The 25,596-nt window shown below is 35.6% G+C and overlaps 1 protein-coding gene across 1 annotated transcript in view; it reads right to left on the bottom strand.

The window, feature by feature from the left end:
- The window catches only part of LOC122801073 (claudin-15-like), a 405,386-nt gene that overhangs the window by 335,308 nt on the left and 44,482 nt on the right, over positions 1 to 25,596 (bottom strand). Inside the window, exon 2 of the mRNA XM_044070576.1 lies at positions 23,752 to 23,985. Within this exon, the coding sequence (XP_043926511.1) occupies positions 23,752 to 23,971 (220 nt within the window). The 5' untranslated portion in view covers positions 23,972 to 23,985. The remainder of the gene's footprint in view (positions 1 to 23,751; positions 23,986 to 25,596) is intronic.

The raw sequence follows: 25,596 nt of genomic DNA, 5'->3' as shown, positions 1-25,596 counted from the left end.
TCTGGGATTACCTTCTCCATTGTTGTCATCTCCTGAGAGTTGAGCTAGACTGCAGCTTTTAACAGCTATGCAGTCTGCATGTAGCCTCTTTGAAGTGTTGTCACTTTTGTCTAGGTTTAGTATTCTCCTGCTGCCCCAGGTAATAGAACCATCTCCTGTGCAGGTACCTGATCTGTCATCTGTTATCTACAGGGAGGCTTATAATGTTTAAGACTTGTGAGGACTGAATGTGGGAACTTTCCAGTGGAGCATATCAGGCACTAGGTGGCTAGGAGTGTACCCATCCTTGAGAATGGAACTGGAGGTATTTAAAGAATTTCTACTAGGGCCTTTTCAAAGCAAGATCATTTAAATCTGTTATACATGATCAATCCCCCATTCCCCGATAAACATGAGCTTTTGTAGCAGTGCAAGCCTATGTTATAAATACAACAGAAGACTGAATCACTAAAACTTGAAACCAAAAGACTCAAATGGTATTTAACCGAAATGTTAAAGCAATTCCACAAAAGGAAAAAGATGCTTTTGCATTCATAGGTAAGTACTAAGATAGCTGCCCTGTGGTTCATTTGAAGGCTAGCCAATTTCCCTCAAAGGTGAGAGTCAACCCTGTACCTTGCATCTGTGAGGTAAACACCTTAACCATTATGTCAACCCATAGCCTGAGCTTGGGTCTTTTTTGTATTTGTGTGGGGTGGGATTTGCCCCTGTAACCCTCTTCCCCAGTTTAATTTAGTATATCAATTCCAATATTTCAGGGCAGGCTATATTTTTTAAGGGCAATATCAGAAACATTACGTTTTTTTTTTTTTTTTAGTTAGAAAAGCTAATGATTCAATTGCATATTTTAGCCACCAAAAGAAACCAAACCATTGAGTTTAACATCTGGTTTAACCATATGCTAAACTTCTGTGGCACAAAGTACCTTATCTTCACTCATTCCATAGACATATAGCACCAGTATCAAAATGAGCTCATGTTTTGTTTTTCTTAGCCCCCCCCCCCCCCAAAAAAAATCTTCAATCACTTGCTGCACAGCTCAGATCCATCCCCTACTCAGGCCATATGAATATACATGGACTATGGTATTGAAATCCCACTGCATACAGCTGGTCATGTAGGCCTGATTGCTCATTTACTGTTCAATATACCCTCTTTAAGTGATTAGATAAGCTTACCATTGCATGTAGAAGAAAAAGCAGATTTGCTTCAGGGTCTCCAGCGGACATTGGCCCCTGCGGTTAGCTTTTCTTCAATAAGTTTTGCTTTTTTCCCTATGCAGTATACCCTGGTTCAACTCCCACAAGTCTGTCATAAACACATACCTAGATTTAGATTCTTGGAACAATCCCTGCTCCAAGAATCCACCATCGTACCTAAATCCAGTAACAAAGTATTTTGTCCCTCATAGCCTATTTTATTGAATTTTCTCTCATACTGCATTAGGAGCATTAACTTATGTCTAAAAGCCTATGTGAATACAGTAGACAATAAATATGCCACTTCTGTCTCTCTTATTTATCTCCCTCTCTCACTCTCTCTTTTCAGTCTATAACTTATGGCACCTTATGCCTAAACTCATTTCAATTAATGCATGCATTTCTGCTTCTTTGCTTAAGATTCCTCAACAAATACACAAATAATGCAGGGACAAAGTCACAAAATCAAGAGCAACTTTTTAAATATATAAGAACAACAGGTTTTACAACAACATGCATTTTCTGAACTATAAGGAATATGAAACTCTATTGTCTGGCATTATTATTGACTGTTAGCCCCAGTGATTTACCAAAAATTAAAGAATATGAGGGACAAAGCAAAAATATGAAACAAGATTAGGGATGTTCTACAAAATTCTGAACATTTGTGAATTATGAATTAATGTAATTTATTTGGAATAATGTTTTTTATTGTTCTAACTTGTTTAAAACTATGGAACATACCATTTTCTTCTGTAACTCTTTTGTATTCTTATTGTATTTTTTCAGTTTCATGCTAGAGTCTTTGATAAATGGATCTCGCCTGAAAAAAGAGCACTAGCATCAGTAAGTTTTTACTCAATTAAGAAATATTAAATAATGATGCGATTCATAAGAGCGGAAGCAAGCCACTGATCTGTCCAGTCTCACACTTCAGGTCACAGGGACTGGTATTGTCACTCTATTCTTACAGCTATACCCAAATTACTTTATAGTCTTCCTCCTCACTGGTCCACACATAGGCATTGTGCCACTTCTTCTGTCATTTTATATTCACTTCCACTTTTTTTCCTCCATCCTACTCTTTGTAGTTCTTTTTTTTTTTGTTTTCGTTTCATCTTCTCCTTACTTTATTCACCTAGGTTTACCTAACCTTCCCTCCCTACTTGCAGTCACTCTGTTGTTTCCCCTCCCATCTTTTTAACGTTTTTGCTTTTGGGAAAAGTTGTCTTTATTGCTTGCACCTCTCTCCTTTTAATCCCTGACAGCTTTTTTTAACTCATCCCCCTCAGTATAAGTTAAATAGGTTGCTTTTTATCTGTCTTACTCTCTGCTACCAGTTAGCATATTTTAATTAATCCCCCCTCTCTTAAACAATGCTACTGCTATGATCTAACTAATTCTCTGTAACCTGGATTCCCCCTTGCTCACAAAACAAAAAATCACTTGTTTCTGATATTTTCAGTGCTCTGGGACCTGGTCCAATCTGCTCTGTTCACCCTCACTACTCTCAGACTCACTTCACTCCCCTACCCTACCCCCATTATCACACACCCCTACTTTCATATGACTTATAGTCTATACCCTTTATCCACGCCCCACCCCCTCCCAACTTTCTCCTTCATTCCCCAATCAACAATCACTTCCTCTAAATTTCAAACAACCTAGCCTATTAAGATTGGATCTCTTACCCCCACTAGTACATCCAAACACAGGCCCTAATCAAAACTCCTCTCTTTCCTCACATTTCCAATTCTCTAACCCTTATCTTTCTTCTTAGACTTTCATATCCACACCCACCGAACATTCAAAGTATGATGAAGAAAATCTCCTCTTTCCATGCCTGGATCTCCTTACATATCCCTGGCATCCTCTGCCTTTCTGAAACTTGAATTAAACCTCATATATCTAATACCAAAATACTTCCACCAGGTTATAACACCCCCCACCATGATTGGCTTAAGAAGAAAGGCGGTGGTGTTGCTATTCTTTACTCTAACCATCTCATTCTTCAACCTTTCTCAATATCTACCTCAGACTTTCAACCAGTTGAAATTTTCATTGTTAATTGTCAAATAAATAATCACAAAAAAAGCTATTGCCTCAATTTACATTCCCCCAGGTAACAACATTCCTACCCTAGAGGTCTTTCTCTCTTGGGTCTTTCAAACCTTCTCTTATGAAACTGTTATGCAATGTCAACATAGACTAGAATGCCCTAAACACTGATTCCCCAAACACTTCCATCAACCTCTTTGATTTCTCCCAACTAATCTCCATCCCTGCTAGCCTAAAGAAATGTACTAACTCTGGCTCCACTCTAGACTGGATCTTCACTTCCAGTCCTAACCTCGATCATAACCCCTCCACCCTACCCGACACCCTAAGTAATCTCCATCCCACCTACATACTTAGATGCTCTCCTCAACTTTACAAACCCCAGCAGTACAAAGACTGCCACAAACTCTAATTCTAATCCAGAAACTTTTAACCACCAGCTCTCTTCAATTAACTGGTCCTTCCTTCATAATTTCCTCCCTAGAGGACACTGTCCTGGCTTTCAACAACATCTTCTTAGACACACAGCTGTCTAGCCCCAATCAGGAAACTAAGAATCATAACCAGTTATAACCCCTGGTTAACACAGGCTACATGAACCCTCATGAATAGGAGAGATAGTGCATGGAACAAATGGAAAAGATTCAATTTCTCCACTGATATTCAAACCTATAAAAAGCTTTGTAACTTAAACAAAAAAAAGATAACCCTTGGCAAACTAAACTTTTTCCATGAACCACTCAACATCCCCCACTCCAACCCCCAAACATTCTGGCAATCAGCTAATAAGCTGCTACATCCTGGGAGCCCATCATCCCCAAACCCTTGCCCTAATAGCTCCTCCACTGACACTACTACCTTCCCTATTTCCTTCTTCATTGACACTATCCGCAAACTTACCAAGAATGACGTTATCACCCATCACACATCCCCTACTCCCACTCTGTCATCCATTTTTTTCGCTTAAACCCATCCCCACAGCCTATATTAAATCCCTTCTTAGCAAACTTAAAACATGCTCTCCATCAGTAGACAATCTGCCTCTGCAATTCATAAAAATTGCTGCTAATTCTATCACTTTCCCCATCTCCATATTACTCAATAGATCAATTAAGGAAAACACTGTGCCTAATATCTAGAAAAAAATCTACATCATACTGATACATAAAGGAAACAACTCAATTGATCCTCTTGTCAAAAATTCCCGAAAAAATGCATTCACAAACAGCTTCTTGATCACCTACTACAAGAAAATCTTCTCACATCCACACAGCATGGCTTTCATCCAAAACACAGTACTGCTACTGCTCTGACATCCTTCAGAAATAGTATCTCCACTTCTCGTGACAACGATAAGCTAGTCTCCTGCTTGTTTCTTCATCTCTCCAAAGCCTTGGACACTTTATCCCATAGACTACGTCTATCCAAACTAACTTCACTAAACCTCTCTATTTCTGCACTATCTTGGTTTTACAGCTACCTTTCCAACAGTTTCCAAGCAATGAAATGGCGATCAAACTTCTCTCCCTTCCTACTCGTTCAGTCATACCCCACGGTTCCATCCTGGGACCCCTACTTTTTAACATATTTATCAATAACCTCCACTCTTCCTGTCCACTCTCTACCATTATTCAATGCACAGACAACTCTACTATCATCTCCTGCTCTGTTAACATCACTCACCTCCACACCCTTACCCAAGAGTCCCTTCACGAAGTTGAAAGATGGCTTATTCCAACTAACTGTTCCTGAACCCAAAGAAAACCAAACTACTCCTACTCCTCCCTAAAACTCTCCAACATCACAAAGCCACTTTTACTGTCTCCTCCATCAACAATACAATCACTCTATTGAACCTGAAACTAAACTTGTAAGTGTTATTATCGACGATCAATTAAAGTTTGATCTACACACTCAGCAATGCATTAAAAAGACACATCAAAAGCTGGCCCTGCTATACAGGCATAAAAAAGTTCCTCACTAATGCTTTGTGACTCTCCCTTACACAAACTTTCCTACTCCCACTCTACTCTATGAAGCCCCTATACTCACACATCTCCAAGCCAATCTTCTGTCCAAACTAAAACTTACCTATAATAAAATTGCAAGATTTGCCTCCAACCAGCCTCCAACCAGCCTTATTGTACCCATCACTGCACTGCACTTAAAAGCCTGCAATGGCTGGAATTTCATCATCAAATTATACTACCCCATCTTCTCATGGCACATTCTGTCTTATAAAAAACCCTCCTCATGCCCCTCTCTCTCTACTCTTATCCAGCCTTATACTCCCAGCCATGCTCTCCATAGCTCTCAACAGTACCTACTGCAAGTCTATAAGCCTAATAAAAAATATTGGCAAACTCCTCTACAGCTACTCTGTAGCAAATGCCTGCAATAAACTACCACTATAGCTCAGATCTATCACCAACCCCAATGCCTTTAAAATAACTCTGAAAGATAGCCACTACAGCTCTTGGTTTTGTTTATGTAATGACCCAACTTAATTTAACTTTTCATCTTCTATAATTGCTTCCCTTTTGACCTATCTTAATTATATCCTCCATCTTATACAATCTTGATGCCTTCTCTCCCCCCACTTTCTCAGCATTCTCCTCATATAATGCCTAACAGTCTGTTGTACTCTCAGCTTCCTTGAACTTTTGTCTGTTCTCCAGGCTTTTCATGGGGTTTGCCCCCTGTATATATTGTATACTCATAAATCTTCTAGTTCTCTTACTGTTCTTACTGCGTCTCTGCTTCTCTTACTGCTTCCACTGGCCTGTGAGATCTTATGCCACTTTTTTTTCCTATTATTTGTTTGCTACAGACTGTACTCTTTATGTTGTATATATTACACACCCTTAGCATGCCATTAATTGTCTGTTTTCTTTAACATTTTTGTACTTTTTACTATGTATGTTTAGTTTAGAAATAACTTGCTCATTTGTAATAATTTCCCATGTTGTTACTTCTTTTCCTGTAATACTGGAGGTTTTCTCCTTGGGCCTCCACTGAAAAAAGGTTATCGCCCCATCGGACTAACCCAGTTAATAAATGTAAAATAAATAAATACATAAACTTGTAAATGCAGTGAAGAGGAGATGTCCCTTAAAAGCAGAATTCAATCTCAAAGATCAGGACCATTAAGTTTATCTGTAATTGGTATCTGAGTTTCAGGAATATAGAAGGCAATGTTCAGACCAAGGTGATATGCTGTTCCTGATGTGTATTTTGATTGTGACTAGATAAATTGAAAAGCAAATTGTACAATGCCCTCAGGGAAAAAATGAATCAGACTAATGTGTCAGTAGCATTGAAGTGTGCGGGGGGGGGGGGTGAATAGAGACTCTAACATAGGAAGACTTCCAAAAAATAGCCTTAGTGCCCAGATATGCTACTAAATCTAGGCACTTCAGAATTTTTGCATGGAAAAGCCCCTATAGATATTTTTTCACTTCAGCTAATATTAACAAAATGTTCCCACAGGCCTCTGAGTATTGCTGGAGATGTAATCAGGCTATGTTAGCTATTTGGGAACACATATTTTGGGACTGCAGTGAATTACAAAGAGTTAAGCAGGACATAGACAATATGGTAACCAGTATGAGGTAGAATGCCAGACACCTCTCTAAAAATATTTTTTTCTTTTTTTTTTTTTCAGTTGGGACAGACGTAGGACTCATAAGTCTGTAAAGGCACTTCTTTCCATACTGATGATAGTGGCAAAGAAAACATTTACAAAGTTATGGAGAACCCACAATATTAGAAGTAGAGCAAATGATAATTGAACTTAGACCTCTGAAGCTAAGGAACCTCACACAGGAAGGATTATGTTTATGTTAAATAAATGAACTTTATGTGAAAGATATAATAAGGACTGACTAAGGGAAGACTAGATGTGAACTAAGCACAATATTTCTCTTTTTATATCTCTTTTTTGTCTAAGTTCTTTTATGTTGTCTGTTCCTTTGTATATAGTTTGAACTAGTTTATTAATTTTTGACTTACTGTTCATTACTGTATAACATTAAAATTATAGAAGATTTAAAAGTGGTTTTGCATGGAGCTCTGCTATTTTTATTTTTTATTAAATTTCTAATTTCTTTTTCTAAGATTGGTTTGTTTAAGATAGCTTTTTGATAATCATCAAGTTTTTTATTGATGTTCTTATAAAGATATTTTTTAATAAGCTATTATCTATAATATATATATATATATATATATATATATATTTTTTTTTTTTTTTTTTAATTTAAGTTTTCTTGTTAATTTTTGAATATTTATATTTCCTCAATATATGAAGTTTCTCTTTTAGTTTAGATATTTTAAATACCACTAATTTGATGTTTCCTTTTTATTATTTTATTTCTATTAGCTAATTTATTAAGCAATTTATTGTGTAATGTATTGGGAAGAGATTAACAAATTTTTAAAGGTTTGTGGACTTATAACTGTCAGTTAATGACAGTCACTAATACTTATAAATATTCCTGATTCATGTTCAATAGCAAGCAAGAAATATTCCATGTTGTGGAGCTTATTAGCAATTTCTAGAAAGGCAATTACTAGAAAATGGAGATCTGATTCTGTATCTTTATTTAAAGTGTTTCTTGAGTTAGCCACTATTTTATGTGAAAAAGAAAAAGCAACAATGAGATCAAGATCTTGTTGGGATAATTTAGAAATTGTAGTTGTTAAATACTGTTGAAATTACAATTCTTATCTGCAAGTAAATATTATTATGATTAATTTGGCTGTTGCTGAAATGTTTGTTTGCAAATATGTTTCATTTAACATTTAATAAAAAATTTTGAAAAAAGGTGGTTACCTGACTACTGATTGTACTACTGGGTTGAATTTAGTTAGAAAGCTGTTAAAAGCTTTTTACAAGTAATTTGAATTCTGCAATAACCCATGGTGTAGTTGCATTGTATATATAGCAAATGTTATTCACACAGATCGTATAAGCCCAGTGATTACACAGGAAATAAAGTTTCTTTGGTATATATAGCAATTGCAAATACGGGAGTCTTTGAAAACTGTATTAAATGCAGCCCTGAAATACTGGTAGCTTTCAGTGTTTTCAGCACACAAAACAATTCATCACTTTGACTTTATGACCCAGCCTCAAGCTATAGCAGTAGTAGTAGTAGTACTAGTTGCCAAGCTGAATTCCTGACCAAGAGGGAAATTTACAAAACTGACTGCAAAATTAACCTTCCAGAAGGAATTACTCAAGGACAGACAATTTCTTCTGTTATACACTAAACATTATTTTTGCAGTGTACTTTAAGATTATCTTACTGGAATTAAATAACAGTCCATATTGCAATACTGAATGAATGCTCTGACATAATATTAGGGAAAGCTTTGAAGTTCTGACTTCCAGTGCACAGCCTACAAGAGCAAAGGCCAGAGGTGACTAGCACTAAATAGAAACTGTTAGGGGACTCCTTGTTAACACTTGGTTAATATTTAACAGAACATTGATCTGTAAGTGAAGAGGAGAGAGCCTGCTTTCACTGTTGTGCTGTCTGTAAGTAAGGTAGGAGTATCCAAACTGGGAGCCTGACATTATGCAGTATGTCAAAAACAATGAGTCATGTAGAAAAAAGGTCTTACTGCAAGCCAGAGGTGATCCACACACATTCTGAATCTGAATGGGTTCACAGATAAGTGAAAGCTATCTGCATATCTTGATAATACAACAGTTGTCTGCTGTCTGTTCACAACCCACTCACAAGGTGTAATTTCTTGTGTCTCTATAAAATATTATTTATTTATTTCTATATGGATCTATTCACATAGTTTTCTAGGAAAAGCATATTGTACTAACATAATTCAGTTTTGTCACAGCCTCAGTAAATTTAATAAGCATTAACCAGTATTTAAACAAGGCAACATACAGAGAAAAAGCACAATAATCATATGCCTTTATATAACTATTATGGTGCACTTGTTAAAGAGGGGAACTTAAAAACTGCAATCTTATTTCTGAATCCCATGGCCTCACCTTGTTTATTACATACATATAAACTAGTTCTTTAAATTCCATGTACGTACAGATTGCCATGTATAAAAGACCTTTTCTGGTTAACAGAGTTAAATAAATATGTATATGTAAGCATGCAGGTATAAATAAATAATACAAACACTAATGTGTAAGTGATAAAAGTGCTTTAATATGGTCATGTGTAGGCAGCAGTTGTAGAATTCAAAGGGGAGAAAAAGAAGATAAGAGAGAAAATGGCATGGAGAGATGGGTCTGTATATGTGACATAAGAAAAGTGAGAGTAGTGGTGCTAGAAAGAGACAAGGAGTAAGAATTGGTGTTAAAAATATTACTGCAGTGGTGAGAGAGATGGGATGGAAGAGTTAGGTTTGAAAAGTTAGGACAGTATTTATTGTAGGGTGGGATTATTGGGCAGGAAAGGATGGATCAAAAGAAAGAAAGAGAGTGAGCGAGAGAGATGGCATGGAACCACTGGAGGGGGCAAAAGTTTGGTTAGTGAAGAGCAAATTGGGTATATGTGGGGCAGTAAGAAGGGTTACATCCATGCAGAGAAGTGATGGTGGAGTGCCAATGTAGGAGTGATTAGAGTGGTGGAGAAATTGAGAAGGCATTTGAGGTAAACAAAGTTGGAGCGGTGGAGTTAAATGGGTATAGTTACAGACCAGGCGAGTTACTTCACAGGAAAGAGGTGGATTAGGAAGATATGGCTAGGAAAGGTTAGGGCATCTGGAACACATGAGCTGGAATCGGAAAAGTTAGAGCAGTGGAGAGAAAACCAGGCAAGTGGTGTGGGTATTGGCGCAGGAAAGTCTAAAGAAATAAAGAGGGAAATGAGATGAGGAAGTTATGGTAAAAAAGGAATGACAGACAGTGGAAAACTATTAGCTGGAAGTATATTTGTAGAAAATGTTAAAAAGATGGAGGCAGATAAGCTGTGTGAGGACATGAAACATTAGGTCAATAGGGAAGGATGAGGTTGGAATGTAAGATAGGACATGGACAATGAAAAGAGACATGGGTCGGAAAAGAAATTGCGAACATATTCTCAACACGTTAACTGTATTCACAAGCAGGCAATTAAGAGCTGAACATAGATGTTTATTGCTCTGATAACCATACCCTATGGGAGCATTTTTTTTTAGTTTCAGCTGTCTCATCAATCTAATGGATTAAAGAATGGATCTACATATGCTAAGTTTGAGATGCCATTTTTCTGACTATTCCTTTTTCTCAGAGGTCTGGTGATCTTAGAGTTGGTATGTATAAGTTCAGGAGGTATGGGGGGCTTACACTCCACATGGGGGATGAAAGGCTTACCCCTCCCTGCAAAAGAAGTTTAAAGGAGAAGATCAATTTTTGAGATTCACTTTTCTTCTTTGTCCCCTGTCTTTTTTTTCATTTGTTAACACTCAGAATTTTGAGTGTCAACATTTCAACAGGCAGGCCATAAAACATTTATAATGAACATTTAACAATAGTATGAGCCTAAAAAGGAACAGGGAGATTTGCTACCATGTTTCAGAGGAGGAAAATCAATGTGCATTTCATTGAAGGGGGATAAGCAAGGTATTTTTAACATCCATAAATACTCTATGTAATAAAGATATGGCCTCTTGAGGTTACAATTTACATAACTAAGAAATAATGTCATCATTCCTATGGGCTTTGTTATTGTTTGTTTTTTTGGTTTTTTTATCACAAATTTCTGCTAAAGTAATAACCTTGTTTAATTTCTTGACCTGCTCCACTGATAATCTTTTATGAATATCTTTAGTTAAGAAACCCTCAGCCATTTTGTCATTCCCCAAATTATTACTCTTAGTGTTAATTCTTGCATAATAAGTTTTAAAACACTAAAATGTGCCCTCGACATCAGAGAACGTTCTACTGCTTTCTGGGGAAGAAATTGGAAACTGATAAGATTAGATCTAGTTAACTTTTTTTAAAAACATGTTTATTGATTTTAACATATCATCAGTAAAACATAGTAATTTATACAAGCAGTTAACAGATAAGGAATTTTAACATTCATAAAACAACTAAAGTATTTACAAAGACATCCACAATTAATTACATCATCTAACATAACTATAATACATTATAACGGTTCCAAGTCTTTTTTTTTACAAACTTTGTAAAGTATCCCACATATTATAGCTGGTTGTTTTCCTAGAAGTTGTTGATTTAATAGTCATTAGTTCCATTTGACTATCAAAACATTTTTTAAACTCATTAAAAGAAGGAGGGGTATCTGAGATCCAATTTCTAGTTATAATCTTTCTAGCCACTGCTAGAATTGACATAATAAGGGAAGTTTAACCTTTTTAACACATTTGGGTGTAGGTGTATTGAAGAGGATTAGTGATTTAGATATTGTAAAATTATCTGTAAAAAGAGCCTGTAGAAAATTGTTAATTGATGTCCAATATTCCTTCAGTTTTATACAATCATGGAACATATGTGCCCAGTTAGCATTTATATCTTTTACATGATATCTTTTTTATTAATTTTGCTCATTATTACAGGAGTGTAGAAGGACCTGTGTAAGAATTTCCAGGCATAAAGTTTCCATTTAATTGAGGAAGTTGTTTTAGAAGCTGATTCCAGTATATCACTTTTATCTTGTTGTTTTGGTGGTTCTCTATTAATGGAGTTGAAATAATTCCAGTAATTTTCTGGACAGTTGAAGGTTTCATCTTTAATAATTTTGTGTATGTGAGAAAGTTTACCTTTATCTGAAACCTTCTATTGTAAGTTTAGTATCATGTAATCTATCAGTATTGGGACAGATTCTTTAGTTATTGATGATATTAAATCTAGTTTATTAGAGAGATATTGTCTGAAAGCCTGGAACTCTAACCAACAAGTTTCATCCAAATCAAATTCTTGAATTAAAAAATCTAGGTTTTTAACTTTATTATGCTGCAGCATCTGATGCCAGTACATTAATTTATTCTGCCTGAAAAGTAAAGTTTTATCAGGGTTAAATGATAAGAGTATACCTTGTGTATATGTTATAGGAAATAAAATGAAGATCCATTCCTTATATCTGATGTGTTTATATATAAAGTTATGAAAAGTAACAATAATATTTATTGGATAATTTGATATGTGTCTCAGTGTTATGGTTACAGTGCAAAATTCTTTGAGTATCCATAATATGGGATTATTTATAACAATATTTTTGTGTGTTAGTGGTATATTTGTTAGTTCCATGCCAATTAATTCCCAATATTTTTTCCATTTTGCAACATATGAATTATCTATTAGTAGAGATATAGTTTTGATAATAGAGTAGCTAGAGTATAGATCAAAGTCAGAAAAGGCTATACCTCCTTGGGACCAATTATTGATGTGTGTCTTTAATGCCACTCTAGGTCTATGAGCTGCCCAGAATAATTTCAACATTATTGAGTTTAATTTTTTAATGATTGTCTTGGTAGGTGGGAGTAATATTGATTGTATTATATATAGTAACTTCAGAAATATAATCATTTTTATAATTGTAAGCCTTTCCTCCATGGAGAAAAAGGGTATTATTCCAACTTTTAAACAGAGTTTGTATGCTTTCAAGACATTTACTGTAGTTATGTTGAATGATATATTTAATATCTCTTGCTAAGATAATTTCTAGATAAGATATATGATCTGAAGTAGGTATATATTTATGATAAGCTTTTTTAAGAATATTTTCCCTAAATGTATTAAGAAAATCTTTGTTTTTTCTTCATTAATTGTCAGACCTGAGATTTTTTTAAAGTCTGCCATTGTGTTAAATAATGACTGTATAGGAGAGTTGTTTCCTGCCGATGTAATTAGTACATCATCAGCAAAAAGCTGAATTTTAGATACTGTATTCTCATTTATTTTAAATCCTTCTATACCATTGTTGTTTCTAATTAAATTAGCCCATGGCGCCATTATTAAGGTAAATAATAAAGAGAGAGTGGACACCCCCGTTTAGTACCTTTTAATATGGGTATCTTTTGAGAGACATATGTGCCAATTTTTATGTATGCCAGTGCTCCTTTTTATAGATTTTCAATCAGATTTACAAATGCATCAGAGAAATTTGTACACCTCAGCAAGATAAACAAGTAGTCCCAGTTTACAGAGTCAAAGGCTGAGTTTATGTCAAGGCTTATTAGTGTCAGAGCCTTCTTATTTTTATTTGCGTAATCTATTAGAGTTAAGGTTCTTCTTATGTTGTCAAAAGTATTTCTATTTATAATAAAGCCTGTTTGATCTATGTCAATAATGCTTGGAAGAATTGTTTTTAATCTGTCAGCAAATATGTTCATAAACCCCTTGTAGTCAACATTGAGCTGTGAGATGGGCCTATATGATGAGCATCTTGTTGGATCTTCATTAGATTTCAGAACTGGTGAGATAAAAGTGTTATTTCCAAGATGGGGGGATAGTAGATTCAGTATGAGCTGCCAGGAAAACATTATGTATTAATGTATGAACATTTTTAGAGAATATTTTGTAAATCTCTGGTATTATACCGTCGTTACCTGGTGCTTAGTTTAAGTTGAGTTTATTTATTTCAGTGATAATGTCTGTATATGATATGCGCTTATCCAATGAATCAACCTGTTGTTTATTAAGTTTTTTGTCCATGTATGTGGTTATGAAATTCTTTATTTTATCTTTTTGATCCATATTAACTCTATCGTGATTAATAATTTTATGAAAGTAATCTTTAAACTCATCTACAATTTCTGATAAATTAGAAATATTTTTTTTTCTCCCCAAGGAAAAAAAATTCTTTGATATGATTTTGTTTGTTAACTCTTTCTGTTTTATTTTTAAGTTTATTTAAATATTTGGGATTTATTGAGTATGTTAGGAATTTATATTTCTCTAGGTTTATTTTGATTTTGTGATTTAAAATTTCTCTATATTTCTCATTTAACTTATTTATTTCTTCTATAACTTTTTTAGTTGTGACATATTCTTTGTTGTTGAGCTTAATAGTGTCTAGCTTATTTTGTATGTCTAGTAGATCTTTATCTCATGTTTTCCTTTTATTATTATACCATCTTATACTTTGCTCGTATAGATATGATTTCAGAGCATCCCATATATATATAATCGAGACATCTGGTGTAGTGTTTATTTCTAAAAAGTTTTGTGTCTCCTTATTTATAAATTGCTTGAAGTCTTTTAGTTGAGTTAGGTAGGCTGGAATTCTTCTAATCTGAATATTATGTATTACATTTACAGTGAGTTTAAAAGTGAATGAATTATGGTCCAATATTGGGCAGGAAATTACCATAGATTTAGATAAATCTTTTACAAGTTGGTTAGAGATCAGAACTAGTGCTAGAGTAAGACTTATGTCTATTCGAAAAAAAGTATATGGTAGTGACTTAGAATCAGCTTGGTTATTAATGTCATTCAAATGATATAAGTTAATAAAGTCTTTTAGATGTTTTGCGCTAGCTCTAATTTTCCTCTTCCCAAGGGTAGTAGTATCATTATCATGTAGAGTACAATTGAAATCACCTGCTAATATGATGTTTCCTTTAGAGTGGAGTACTATTTCATTGAAATGTTGTTTAACTGTGGTAATACCTATGCCTGGTATCAAATATATGTTGATAAATGTAAAAATCTTCCAGTTAATCTGTACTATAACCATGCAGAACATTCCCTTGTCTTCTTTGTATGTCTTCATAATTTTGGGAATAGGTACAGATTTGTTCCACAGGATAGCTACCCCTCTTTTTTTCTGTGTATGTTCCGGGCTGACTAAGGTTATGTACTTGTTGGCTTCCAGTTTATCTATGTCTTTTTTAGGAGATGAGTTTCTTTAAGAAATATTAGGTTAGATCTATGCAGGTTAATATATCTGAATAAACTTCTCCTCTTACATGGGTTGTTTAACCCATTAATGTTTAGCGGGATCCTTCTTAAGGTTACCATTTGACATGTATAGTGTAAGGTAAAATATGTTTAGTTTATCATTTTTTTATATGGATTAGTAATCTATTCCCTCTTAGAGATGTTAAATTAATCTACCTCTCCTATACTCAGCTCACCTATGCTCACAAACTCATTTTTCAGCCATCCCTCTGTCGCTCCCTGTCCACTGCCTTTAAAATTCACCACACACAAAGACTTCTCACATTTACTAATCAAAACCTAATAGAAGTCTACAGACCCCTTCGTCCCCAGGACAAAACTTCCTATCCTTTTCCCTAGCACGCCTATGGAACTCCCTCCCTCTCTCCATTCGTACCATCACTAGCTTCCCTACCTTTAAAAAATCACTCCACTCCCACCTAACATCCTCATGGGAATGCTCCTGCTCCCACCCCACATAATCACTCTCCACTTTCTACAGTCTTCCATCTCATACATTCTTTATTGAAGCTAGTAATCAATTTCTTAATAATACCTATCATCCTGAAAGCCTTCTGCATCTATCTACTCACTTCCTAATCCTACTAGAATAATGCTCTCCAAAAAAAATTATATATAATTTTGTTTTTAACTTTTGTGATTGTAACCTCAGTACTTTGTTATGTTTTGTAATGTTATGTTTTGTTTGTATGTTTGAAATGTAAATCTCTGCAATATTTGTGTAATCTGTGTTTGAGCTTTTCTCCCCAGGACTCCATTGAAAAAGGGTTCTTCTGGCCCAATGGACTATCCTGGTTAACCAACAGCAAATAAATAAGTTAAATAAATGAATAAATAAATAAAATCTAGGCTTTGACTTGTGAAGTTTCTATATGGACATGTGGGTCTTTAATTTATATTAGAAATGAAAATGTGATTGTAAGATATGATGTGGATGTCAGAACTGTAATCATACTATAACAATAATCAAATAAAATAGTGTTAGGATTGAACTTCGCACCCAGACTGGAGATATAAACTCTAAATTCGAGTAGTTACAACTACTCGAGTTACCTCTCTAACTATAACAGCAGAACTTCAGTTACCACCTAATGTCTATAAATACTAAAACTTTCAAAATCAAAGTTAAACTCATCCGTTTTTCTATGTATTATAAAAGAACTTATTCAGTTTATGCACTTACTTTGTAATATGTGTCAAGATTTTATTAAGAACTTCTTGATATCATACCTTTAGAACGAGATAGAATAGTTTAAGTTAACAGCAAAAATTTATAAATCAGAATGATAAATCATTAAAACTTTTCATTGGCTTGTTTGTATAAACATATATAGGTATTTGAAATAGAGATTTTAACTAATACAGTTTATATAGACCATAAAAATCAACTTAGATATTCCAATTAATGTAAAAGATATGTATTTATATCTAGAATAGCTTGTTAACAATAGAAACATTACAAAGTAATTTACACCTTTTGAAACATTTTAAAGGGATTGGAATGTAACAGGAGATCCTTTTCTTAAGAAAGTAAATAAATCAAGTTGTGTATGAACATAACCAATTTAACGAACTATTAAGCAGAATTAAACATTTTTAACCAGATAAAAGAGCATCTTTATATATAACTATTTTATTTAATAACCTAGTAATAACTGCAACACAACCAGGAAGGGGAGAAGAGAGAAAAATATAATAATTATAGGTGCTTTGTCTATACTTAACTTCCTTGAGCTTAGAAATATCTGTTTACTAATGCTTCTGTGACACAATATATTACTCAGATTGAATTATTCATTACAGTTATTATGAAAATAGTAATGTTAGTGATATAAACATATGCAGCTATACAAAGATACATAAATTTATCATCTGCTTGTTCATAGAACTGAGATGTGAGAATTAATTATCAAAGCAAAAGCACAATAGTAAAAACATTGTATTAATCAATGGGAAGTCATGACATTATGCAGAAAACAGTATGCAATAGCTACATATAATGTATATACTACATACTAGCTTAAAATGTATAAAATAGCTCTACTTCTGAATTAAAAAAGTTCAGTGTATAAGATTATCCTACAGTGCTAGAAAGCGAAAGTATAATCTAGTATGTGCATTGAAACAGCAATTGCAGTCCTGCATTTGAGTAAAGCATCTTTAAGAACATTCTAAGTAATATACTTCGAAATTCAGCTGCTACTCATTTCTAAACTTCAGCATATGGTTTAAACAATAAAACAATACTTTAGTATGTGCTGTAGCCTTACTAAACACAATTTATATCGATAGAATGCTATTATAATGATTAAAACTCACATTTTTGTGTTAAAAAGTCAGTTTTCATCATATTTCCGCATTTGCAACTGTTCTGCTTCCTGGAACTGGTTTACTTTGCAGATTTACGTCATATATGAGTGAAATCAGAGGTCAAAGTTCATGATGGCTGCTTTCTTCTACTCTGCTGAACAGTTAGAAAATGGCTCTCGAGCGCTATTCTCGAGGTTGCCAGTGTCTGAAGTTGTCTCCTGAGAGATTCCAGTGGGAAATTTGATGAAAGTAAGTGAAAACAACACATTTTGAATGTAATAAGGCTCTGTGTAGTGTAGAGACAGCTTGAGGTATTCCACAAGCCTTAGGAATCAAAGCCACAGTAATATCATGCCATAGGAAACCATTATAAGTCTATTTACAACACACACAAACCCCATATCATATCCTAAGCTACACAATGTTGTTGTTGGGTCTTTCTGCTTATCCCGGTGAGGGGTCGCCACAGTGGAACTCCGGTCTGCTAATGATTGGCAGTAGATTTTTATGTGCCGATTTGCCAGACCTGATGCACAACCTTCAACAAAGGCACACCCATTCACGCATGTCTCTACAGAGAAGATGCTCTAGCTGAGAATCGAACTGGACAACCTCTTACTGTGAGGCGACAACGCTACCGCAGAACCACCACTGCGGGTCTCCTAAGCTACACAATGTTATAAGCACATATCAAAGCTGTAAGGATGTAACTGTTTCCCAAAAAAAAAAAAAACAACATATACTATATCATTCATCTACTACTATATCAAGGTATAAAATAGTGTATATATTAATCATTCATCTATTATTATATCTAGGCATAAAATACTGCATTTATAATTATTTTGTTTAATCAGCTGTTTATGCTTCATAGCATGTTAGTTGTAAAGAGTTTAGACTGTCTCAGTTTTATGATGCTAAGCAGTAATAATTAAACAGTACTAAACATAGCAGTATTTTTGAATAGATTAAAAAGAAAAAAAAGAAAATTTTTTTGGTAAAATTAAATGAATATAACTTATTACTAACCTTTGATCTCACAGAGAGAGATTAGAAAAGCAACAACTATAATATGTATCAGATTACTTGTTCCTTAGGGAGAAAATTATTAGTATAACAAGTTGCATATTTTGAGGACTTGAGAAGCTTTGTGGTGATCTTATGTTATTTGTGGATTACTTGAGGGAACAAGGAAGTTTACATAAAATAATCAGAATGCTGTAAAGCAAGTCATTTATTTTTTAGTCTCTTTTGTTTTTCTGTTGACTTCCAAGTTGTGCCAGATGCCAGTCTTTTTACCGAAGCACTAGCCCATTCTATTTCTTCTATCTCGTCCACTATTTTATGTTTTTTTAATATAAGCCAAGGCAGTGTCTAAATCCTCAAACATGTTAGGACCATCAGGTCAGAAGATGTTTAGTCTGGCAGGGAATAAAAGATTTGTTTTCATTTGTGCTTTTTTTACTTCTCTTATCAGTGGCAAGAAGGTTGTCCTTTTAGATATCACCAGAGTGGAATAATCATTATCAAAGCGCACTGCTGCATCATTGACTTTTATAGGTGCTTTTTCCCATGCTGATTTTAATATCATCTCTTTATCAAATGAAGATAGAAATTTTACTATAACTGATCTAGGAATGTTAGCGAACAGACTTGTTCACTAATATGACAATCCATATAATCAAACATATGGTGGAAAAAATGTTTTTGATACAGAGTTACTTTTTGTTATAAGCCAGCCTTTCAAATAATCTGTTAAATCCAAAATATTGTCCTAATATAAAAATAAATCATTGATGTAACACACATATTGAGATGCATTGCAATAAGAAAATATTCAAAATAAATAGCATATTTTCAAAGCTAAACATAATTTAACATATGTATGAGCATATCCCACACATCGCTGTTCCTTTTCTTCTATAAATAAAAATAATTGCCAGACTTAAAAAAACAATGGGCATCAGACCAAAGTGAAGGAGAGACGGAACATAATAGGCCTGGTTCCCTCATGTAATACTTCATCTACAGCTGTGATGCCATTACATTAGGATGCACTGGTGAAAAATCATTTTAATGTGTACCGTAACTCAATAATAACCATTTATTCAATTAACCTGTTCAACACATGACCAGTGACTTTCTCCGGTATAAAATTTCTTCCTCCAGACAGAAAAAGACATAAAAATGTCCACTTTTACAATGAAAAGAAGCATTTTCTGATATTACAGGCAGGCTGGGGAGCACTACTAGTTTTTATGAATAAGACATAGCATCATGACATTTCAGTATGTTCATGTTCTGAACAACCTTGTTCATCTTTTTCTTTTAAAAGACTGACTTATCTGTTAAAGTTCCATCAATTTTTCATTATATTCTCTAACATTTTTTATGCAACATTTCATATTCCATTATGCTATTCAATAGTGCATAGAACATTCTTAAATAATATCCTTTATCCATCTGGACATCATTGCCCACCTTGTCTACCTGTCATATAATCATTTCATTCATATGTTGCTCTAGCTGTCTTAATAAGGATGTAGGGACCCAGATGAGCAAGTCCTGAAATACAGAGACTTCTTCTTCTTTCGGCTGCTCCCATTAGGGGTCGCCACAGCAGATCAACTGTTTCCATTTCTTCCTGTCCTCTGCATCTTGCTCTGTCACACCAACCACCTGCATGTCCTCTCTCACCACATCCATAAACCTTATCTTAGGTCTTCTTCTTTTCCTGTTACCTGGCAGCTTCAACCTTAGCATCTTTTTCCCAATATACTCTGCATCCCTCCTCAGCACATGTCCAAACCAACGTAATCTTGCCTCTCTGGCTTTGTCTCCAAACCTTCCAACCTGGGCTGACCCTCTAATATACTTATTCTTAATCCTGTCCATCCTCATCACACCCAGTGCAAATGTTAACATCTTCAACTCTGCCACGTCAAGCTCTGACTCCTGCCTTTTTGTCAACCCATATAACATAGCTGGTCTCACTACCCTCTTGTAGACTTTCCCTTTCACTCTTACTGGTACTCGTCTGTCACAAATCACTCCTGACACTCTTCTCCACCCACTCCATCCTGCCTGTACTCTCTACTTCACCTCTCTTCCACACTCACCATTACTCTGAACTGTTGATCCCAAGATGGCCAAAAAACAGACTTGTACATACCAAGTCTGAAATGCCCATTTCTTGGAATATTCCCTGTTCTCTGAGATATGGCAATCTCAGATTTGGTATATTATATATATATATATATATATATATATATATATATATATATATATATATATATAGGCAGCTTCTAAAGCTTGAAAGCTCATAATCTTAAAATTCAAAATACTGAAGCCAAAATCTTGAAAGTTCAAAATACTGAAAACTCAAAATACTAAATTTCATAATATTGAAAAAAACAGAGTACACCAACACTTACAAATAAGAAAACATATTACTCTTCTCCAACTATTAGCAGGGGGGGCTGAGCCCCCACACCCCTGCTACTTAAATATATAAGCTCCAAGATCGCACTCCACAAAAGAAAATGGCAAACATACCATTACGTGCTTCATGAGTGCCTGTTGTAACATTAATCATGTTCCCTTTTAAATTGCTATACCACAACATAACTCATCTTAGTGTAGTAAAGTATGATCTTGGAGTTGATATATTTAAGTAGCAGGGGATGTGGGGGGTGCAGAGGGGCTTGCACCCCTGGGAATAGTTTGAGTAAACTAATATGCTTTGTCTTTTATTTATTTCTCTATGTACTTTTGGTGGCATATAGTAACTGTTCAGTATTTTAAGTTTGTTTTCAGTATTTTCAATTTGAAGATTATGAGCTTTCAACATTTAGAAGCGGACATATATGTATATATATATATATATATATATATATATATATATATATATATATATATATATATATATATATATATATATATATATATATATATATATATATATATATATAAAATGGTGTTGGAGTAAAATGTTCTTTTTTTCTTCCCTCAGTAATTCTGGATGACTTGCCTGGAAGCCTACTACTACTCTTAATGTTCTAAATTTAACACAAATTTTACAAAGAAAAGCAAATTCAGCAAACACAAATAAGAGAATAACAGCTTAAGAACTTATTAAGCTAATGATGCACAGGCCTCATGGTGGTTTTAGTCTCTGAAAACAAACATTAAACAAGACAGAATTAAATGCAATTCATTATATCACATGATAAGCAATAATTTATCACTGCTCCATTGAACATATTATTGACATTTATAATATCTGAGCCACTGTGCGGAGTAGAGGGATAAAACCCCTAACAATATCACATGTGATGTGAGTTTGAATAGTGGTTTGGGCACCTGTAGGAGGAACTATCAGAGGGGGTTGTGAGTGAATGGCCGCTGCCCATTCTGGGGTAGGTAAGGAGATTCTGGATCTCTCCGTGTGTATGGAAGCACTAGGTGTCTACCAGGTGTAATTTATGCCTATTGAGTCCACCCTTCTGATGGCAGCTATAATGGAGCTCAGAAGAGCCACCACAGGGCAGGGAATTGCTACACTAGGGGATGAGGTAGGCAGCCCCACAGAACCAATGAAGCTGTCACACTCCCTGCAACCCAACACTCACCATGAGTGGATAAGTTACCAGGCAGGAATGAGTGGGCCATAGGGCTCTCATCTGTGAAGGAATCCCTCACTCCTTCAACCTCAAAACCAATGGGTTGACTAGATGCAGGTAGAGGAGCCATTCGGCTTGGCCCTGCAGAGATACAAAAGCAGACTCAGGTGTGAGGCCAGCTATCAAAGATACGTAGAAGGATTCCTTAGGAGAGAAGGCACATTGAACAATCCATCATGTCAGGGAGTGGATCATTTATATTTTGCCTAAGGTGGTGGATGATGTTCCCTCACTGTCAGTAAAATGTCAATTACCCATGAGCTCATGTGTGTTTTTTTCCTGTTGCTTCATAACCATTAAGCCCACAGCTGATGCCTGGACCATTTTGTTCATCATTATTGTGTGGACTCAATTGTTCAAAACTGCTAACTGTACCATTAACACCCCACATCATCCTCTGGAGGAGTCTCTTCTTTCTAAAAGGGGTTAGTTGTTTTTCAAAGCTGAGGGCAAGGATCTAGTTCAGTGGTTGTCATTTATTGTAAGCAGAGCTTTTTATTGTTTTTTCCTAGCCTATCCCCCACTCCAAGTGGCTAATGTTTGCTCAGTTATGTGAAAGCCTGCTATTCCTTTCCCTCTACATGTGCACACTCTTGCATATGCATTGGGAAAGCTAATGTGAATGTGACATAGCAGATCCATGTGCACATCCCTGACCCATATGCTGTATGCTGTACTCTTGTCTTTCTCCCCCTGTTTGGTGCCAGCACTGCTGCAAGTCAGACAACTTTGCTCCTCTCAGGATGCCATTATCTGCCATACACTCCCACTCTCCAGCATCATCACCTCCAGTGCTGAGGTCAGTTGTCAATCCTAGGATGTATAGGTCACAGTCCAGACTTCATTTCTCTGCTTCATGGAGCCAGCTGCCATGATATATTGTTATTACACAATGGCATTCATTTAAAAAGAAAAGCCTTACCTTTTTTTTTAAATACTAACATTGTAAGACGCAAACTTCATTTCTTGTTCATCTGCCTTTGCTAGTGTGAATCTTGAGATAGCTTAACAATGTATTTTAAAAGTGTAAGCCCATGTACGTGACTGTGCTAAATACTATCCAAGTGTAAGCCCATGTACATGACTATGCTATGCTATGCTATGCTCTGTATCGCAGAGGTGTAAGCTCATGTATATCACTATTGCATGCTATGCCCTTACTGCACAACTGTAAGCCAATGTACCTGTCTATGCTTGCATAGTAGGTAAGTTAAGTTTACAGCAGAACCTGCCACACTGACAGTGTTGATATCTTTGTTGTTTACTGCACAGGCTAAGCCTGTTTTGATTTTAGTGAGGAATCGAAGGTGAATGATTACATAGTAAATGTATTTATTCTGAAGGGGATTTTTAAATAAAAAACTGTTTTATGAATTTTGCTGATTAGCAGCATAGAAAAAAAAATTAAAGACATTTAGTTCTGTTTTGGTAGCTGCACCAATCTGTATTTAAGTACAGCTACCAAACTTTGGAATAATTCTCAATTTATCATGGCTATATTGACCATCTTGTCCAGTTGGTAGTTACACTTTTTTGGACATTAATTGCACATCACTGTATGATAATGGACCAACAACAGTCATGCGATTGTTCAAATATCATTTCTTAAACATACCGTTCAAAGCCAGTAAGGACGTGTATCTCTTGCATTGCGCCATTCCGGAGGCAGTGGCTGCGCAGTACTTCCAAAGGCCTTCGTAAATTGCAGTCGATGTGATAACACTGTCAGCTGTGGTTGATATCCTCCATTTATCTGACCACAAACAAAATGCCTGCAGTGAGAATCCCACAATGGCTGGGATCATACCACTGACCTGTAGTACTGTCACTTCCATCCTCACCGCAGGAGCTAAGGAGGTAAAGGTTAAGAATTAAGTACTAGTCCAGTCATTACATCATCTAGTACCAAAAAGATGCTGTGTGTGCATGTGTGTGCATTTGTGTGTGTGTGTGTGTGTGTGTGTGTGTGTGTGTGTGTGTGTGTGTGTGTGTGTGTGTGTGAGTGTGTGCGCGCATGTGCACAAGTGTAATACCTAGATAGATAAAGATGAACATAAACTAAGACATCTTTGTAAATAAAGCAAAAAGTCAAACATTATTTATTTATTCATTAATTAACTTAGTAGGTGGACAGGTGGACTGATCTGGAGGACAGATTTTGAGCCATGAAATGGGACAACTGACAAATTGCAGTAAATATAATAAAGTATAATTCACTAGTCACTGCAACATCAGAGAATCTAACAAAGTTTGGCATCCATTATTCATTACTTGTGGGGTGAATTACATGCTAAATTAAACTACAAGTAGCAAAAAATACAACTATAGAGTCATAAGTGACTTAGGATGGCCACTCCACCTATCTAGACTTACTTGAATCCATCAAGTTTCAACCCTTTACCCTGATCCTGGGTGACTTTAACTACCCAACCATAGAGTGGAAAACCTATTCTAGCCCAAACATGAATGCCTAGAGATTCCTCGACTTCATCAATGCCAATGCATTGGATCAGCTGGTCAACACCCCTATGAGAGGTGAAAAAATCCTGGACCTGGTCCTAACCAACAAGAGTATCCACTGTAGTACTCCTACAGTGTCATCCTCCTTGGTAAGATCCGACCATAAAGCAATCACTTTTGAAGTCACCATCTCCCCTGACCCCCTCCCCCCTGTCAGTATCAAATGAAAAAAACTTTTCCAAAGCTGACTACAATCTCATCAGAGCAAGTATAAGCAGCTTCACAGCCACCATCCCTTCAGTTGGAACTAGCACTAATGTCCAAGCCTACACCAAAAAACTATATGAGCACCTACGTAGCTGTATGGAATCTGCAATACCTGACAGGATCAAATCATCTTCCTCAAGGAAAAATAAACCTGTCTGGTGGACAGCAGCAATAAAAACTCTATAATAAAAGGAAAAAATTGCTGTCCAGGGCCAAGAAGGAGCAGGTGCCAAGTTGGAAGCAATCTCTCCTTTGTCTGAACAAGCAAATAAGTTCACTGGTGAAATCCTCTAAGGCTAACTTCAAGTCCAAATTGGCCACATCGACCAAGGACAGTCACAAGGCCTTCTTTGCAAATGTCTGCAATCTCAAAGATAACTCCCAAATCTGCTCTGAACTGGTGGTCAATAACACCACATACACAAATGCGATAGATATAGCCAACCTGCTGGAAGACAGGTTCAGTTAAAACTTCACCACCTGTCCCCCCATCAGTAAATACAGACATCCCCAGCACCTGCCCCCCCCCCCATCAGGTAGCAGGTCCTTAATGCCCTCTCAAAGACAAAAAAATGCAGTCTCCATGGGACCCGATAACATCCCTGGCTATATCCTACATTAACTTAGGCATGAGCTCTCAGCTCCATTAGAAACCCTATTCAACCAAAGCCTGAGCACCGGCTTCATCCCAGATGAATGGAGGACAGCCAATGTCATCCCTCTACACAAAGGT

Source organism: Protopterus annectens, chromosome 4.part1 (genome assembly GCF_019279795.1).
Source record: "Protopterus annectens isolate FY-2018-M chromosome 4.part1, PAN1.0, whole genome shotgun sequence".
In the NCBI taxonomy this organism is placed as follows: Eukaryota; Metazoa; Chordata; order Ceratodontiformes; family Protopteridae; genus Protopterus; species Protopterus annectens.
Note: the sequence above shows the minus strand (reverse complement) of the source record. Positions and strands in the feature narration are given on the sequence as shown.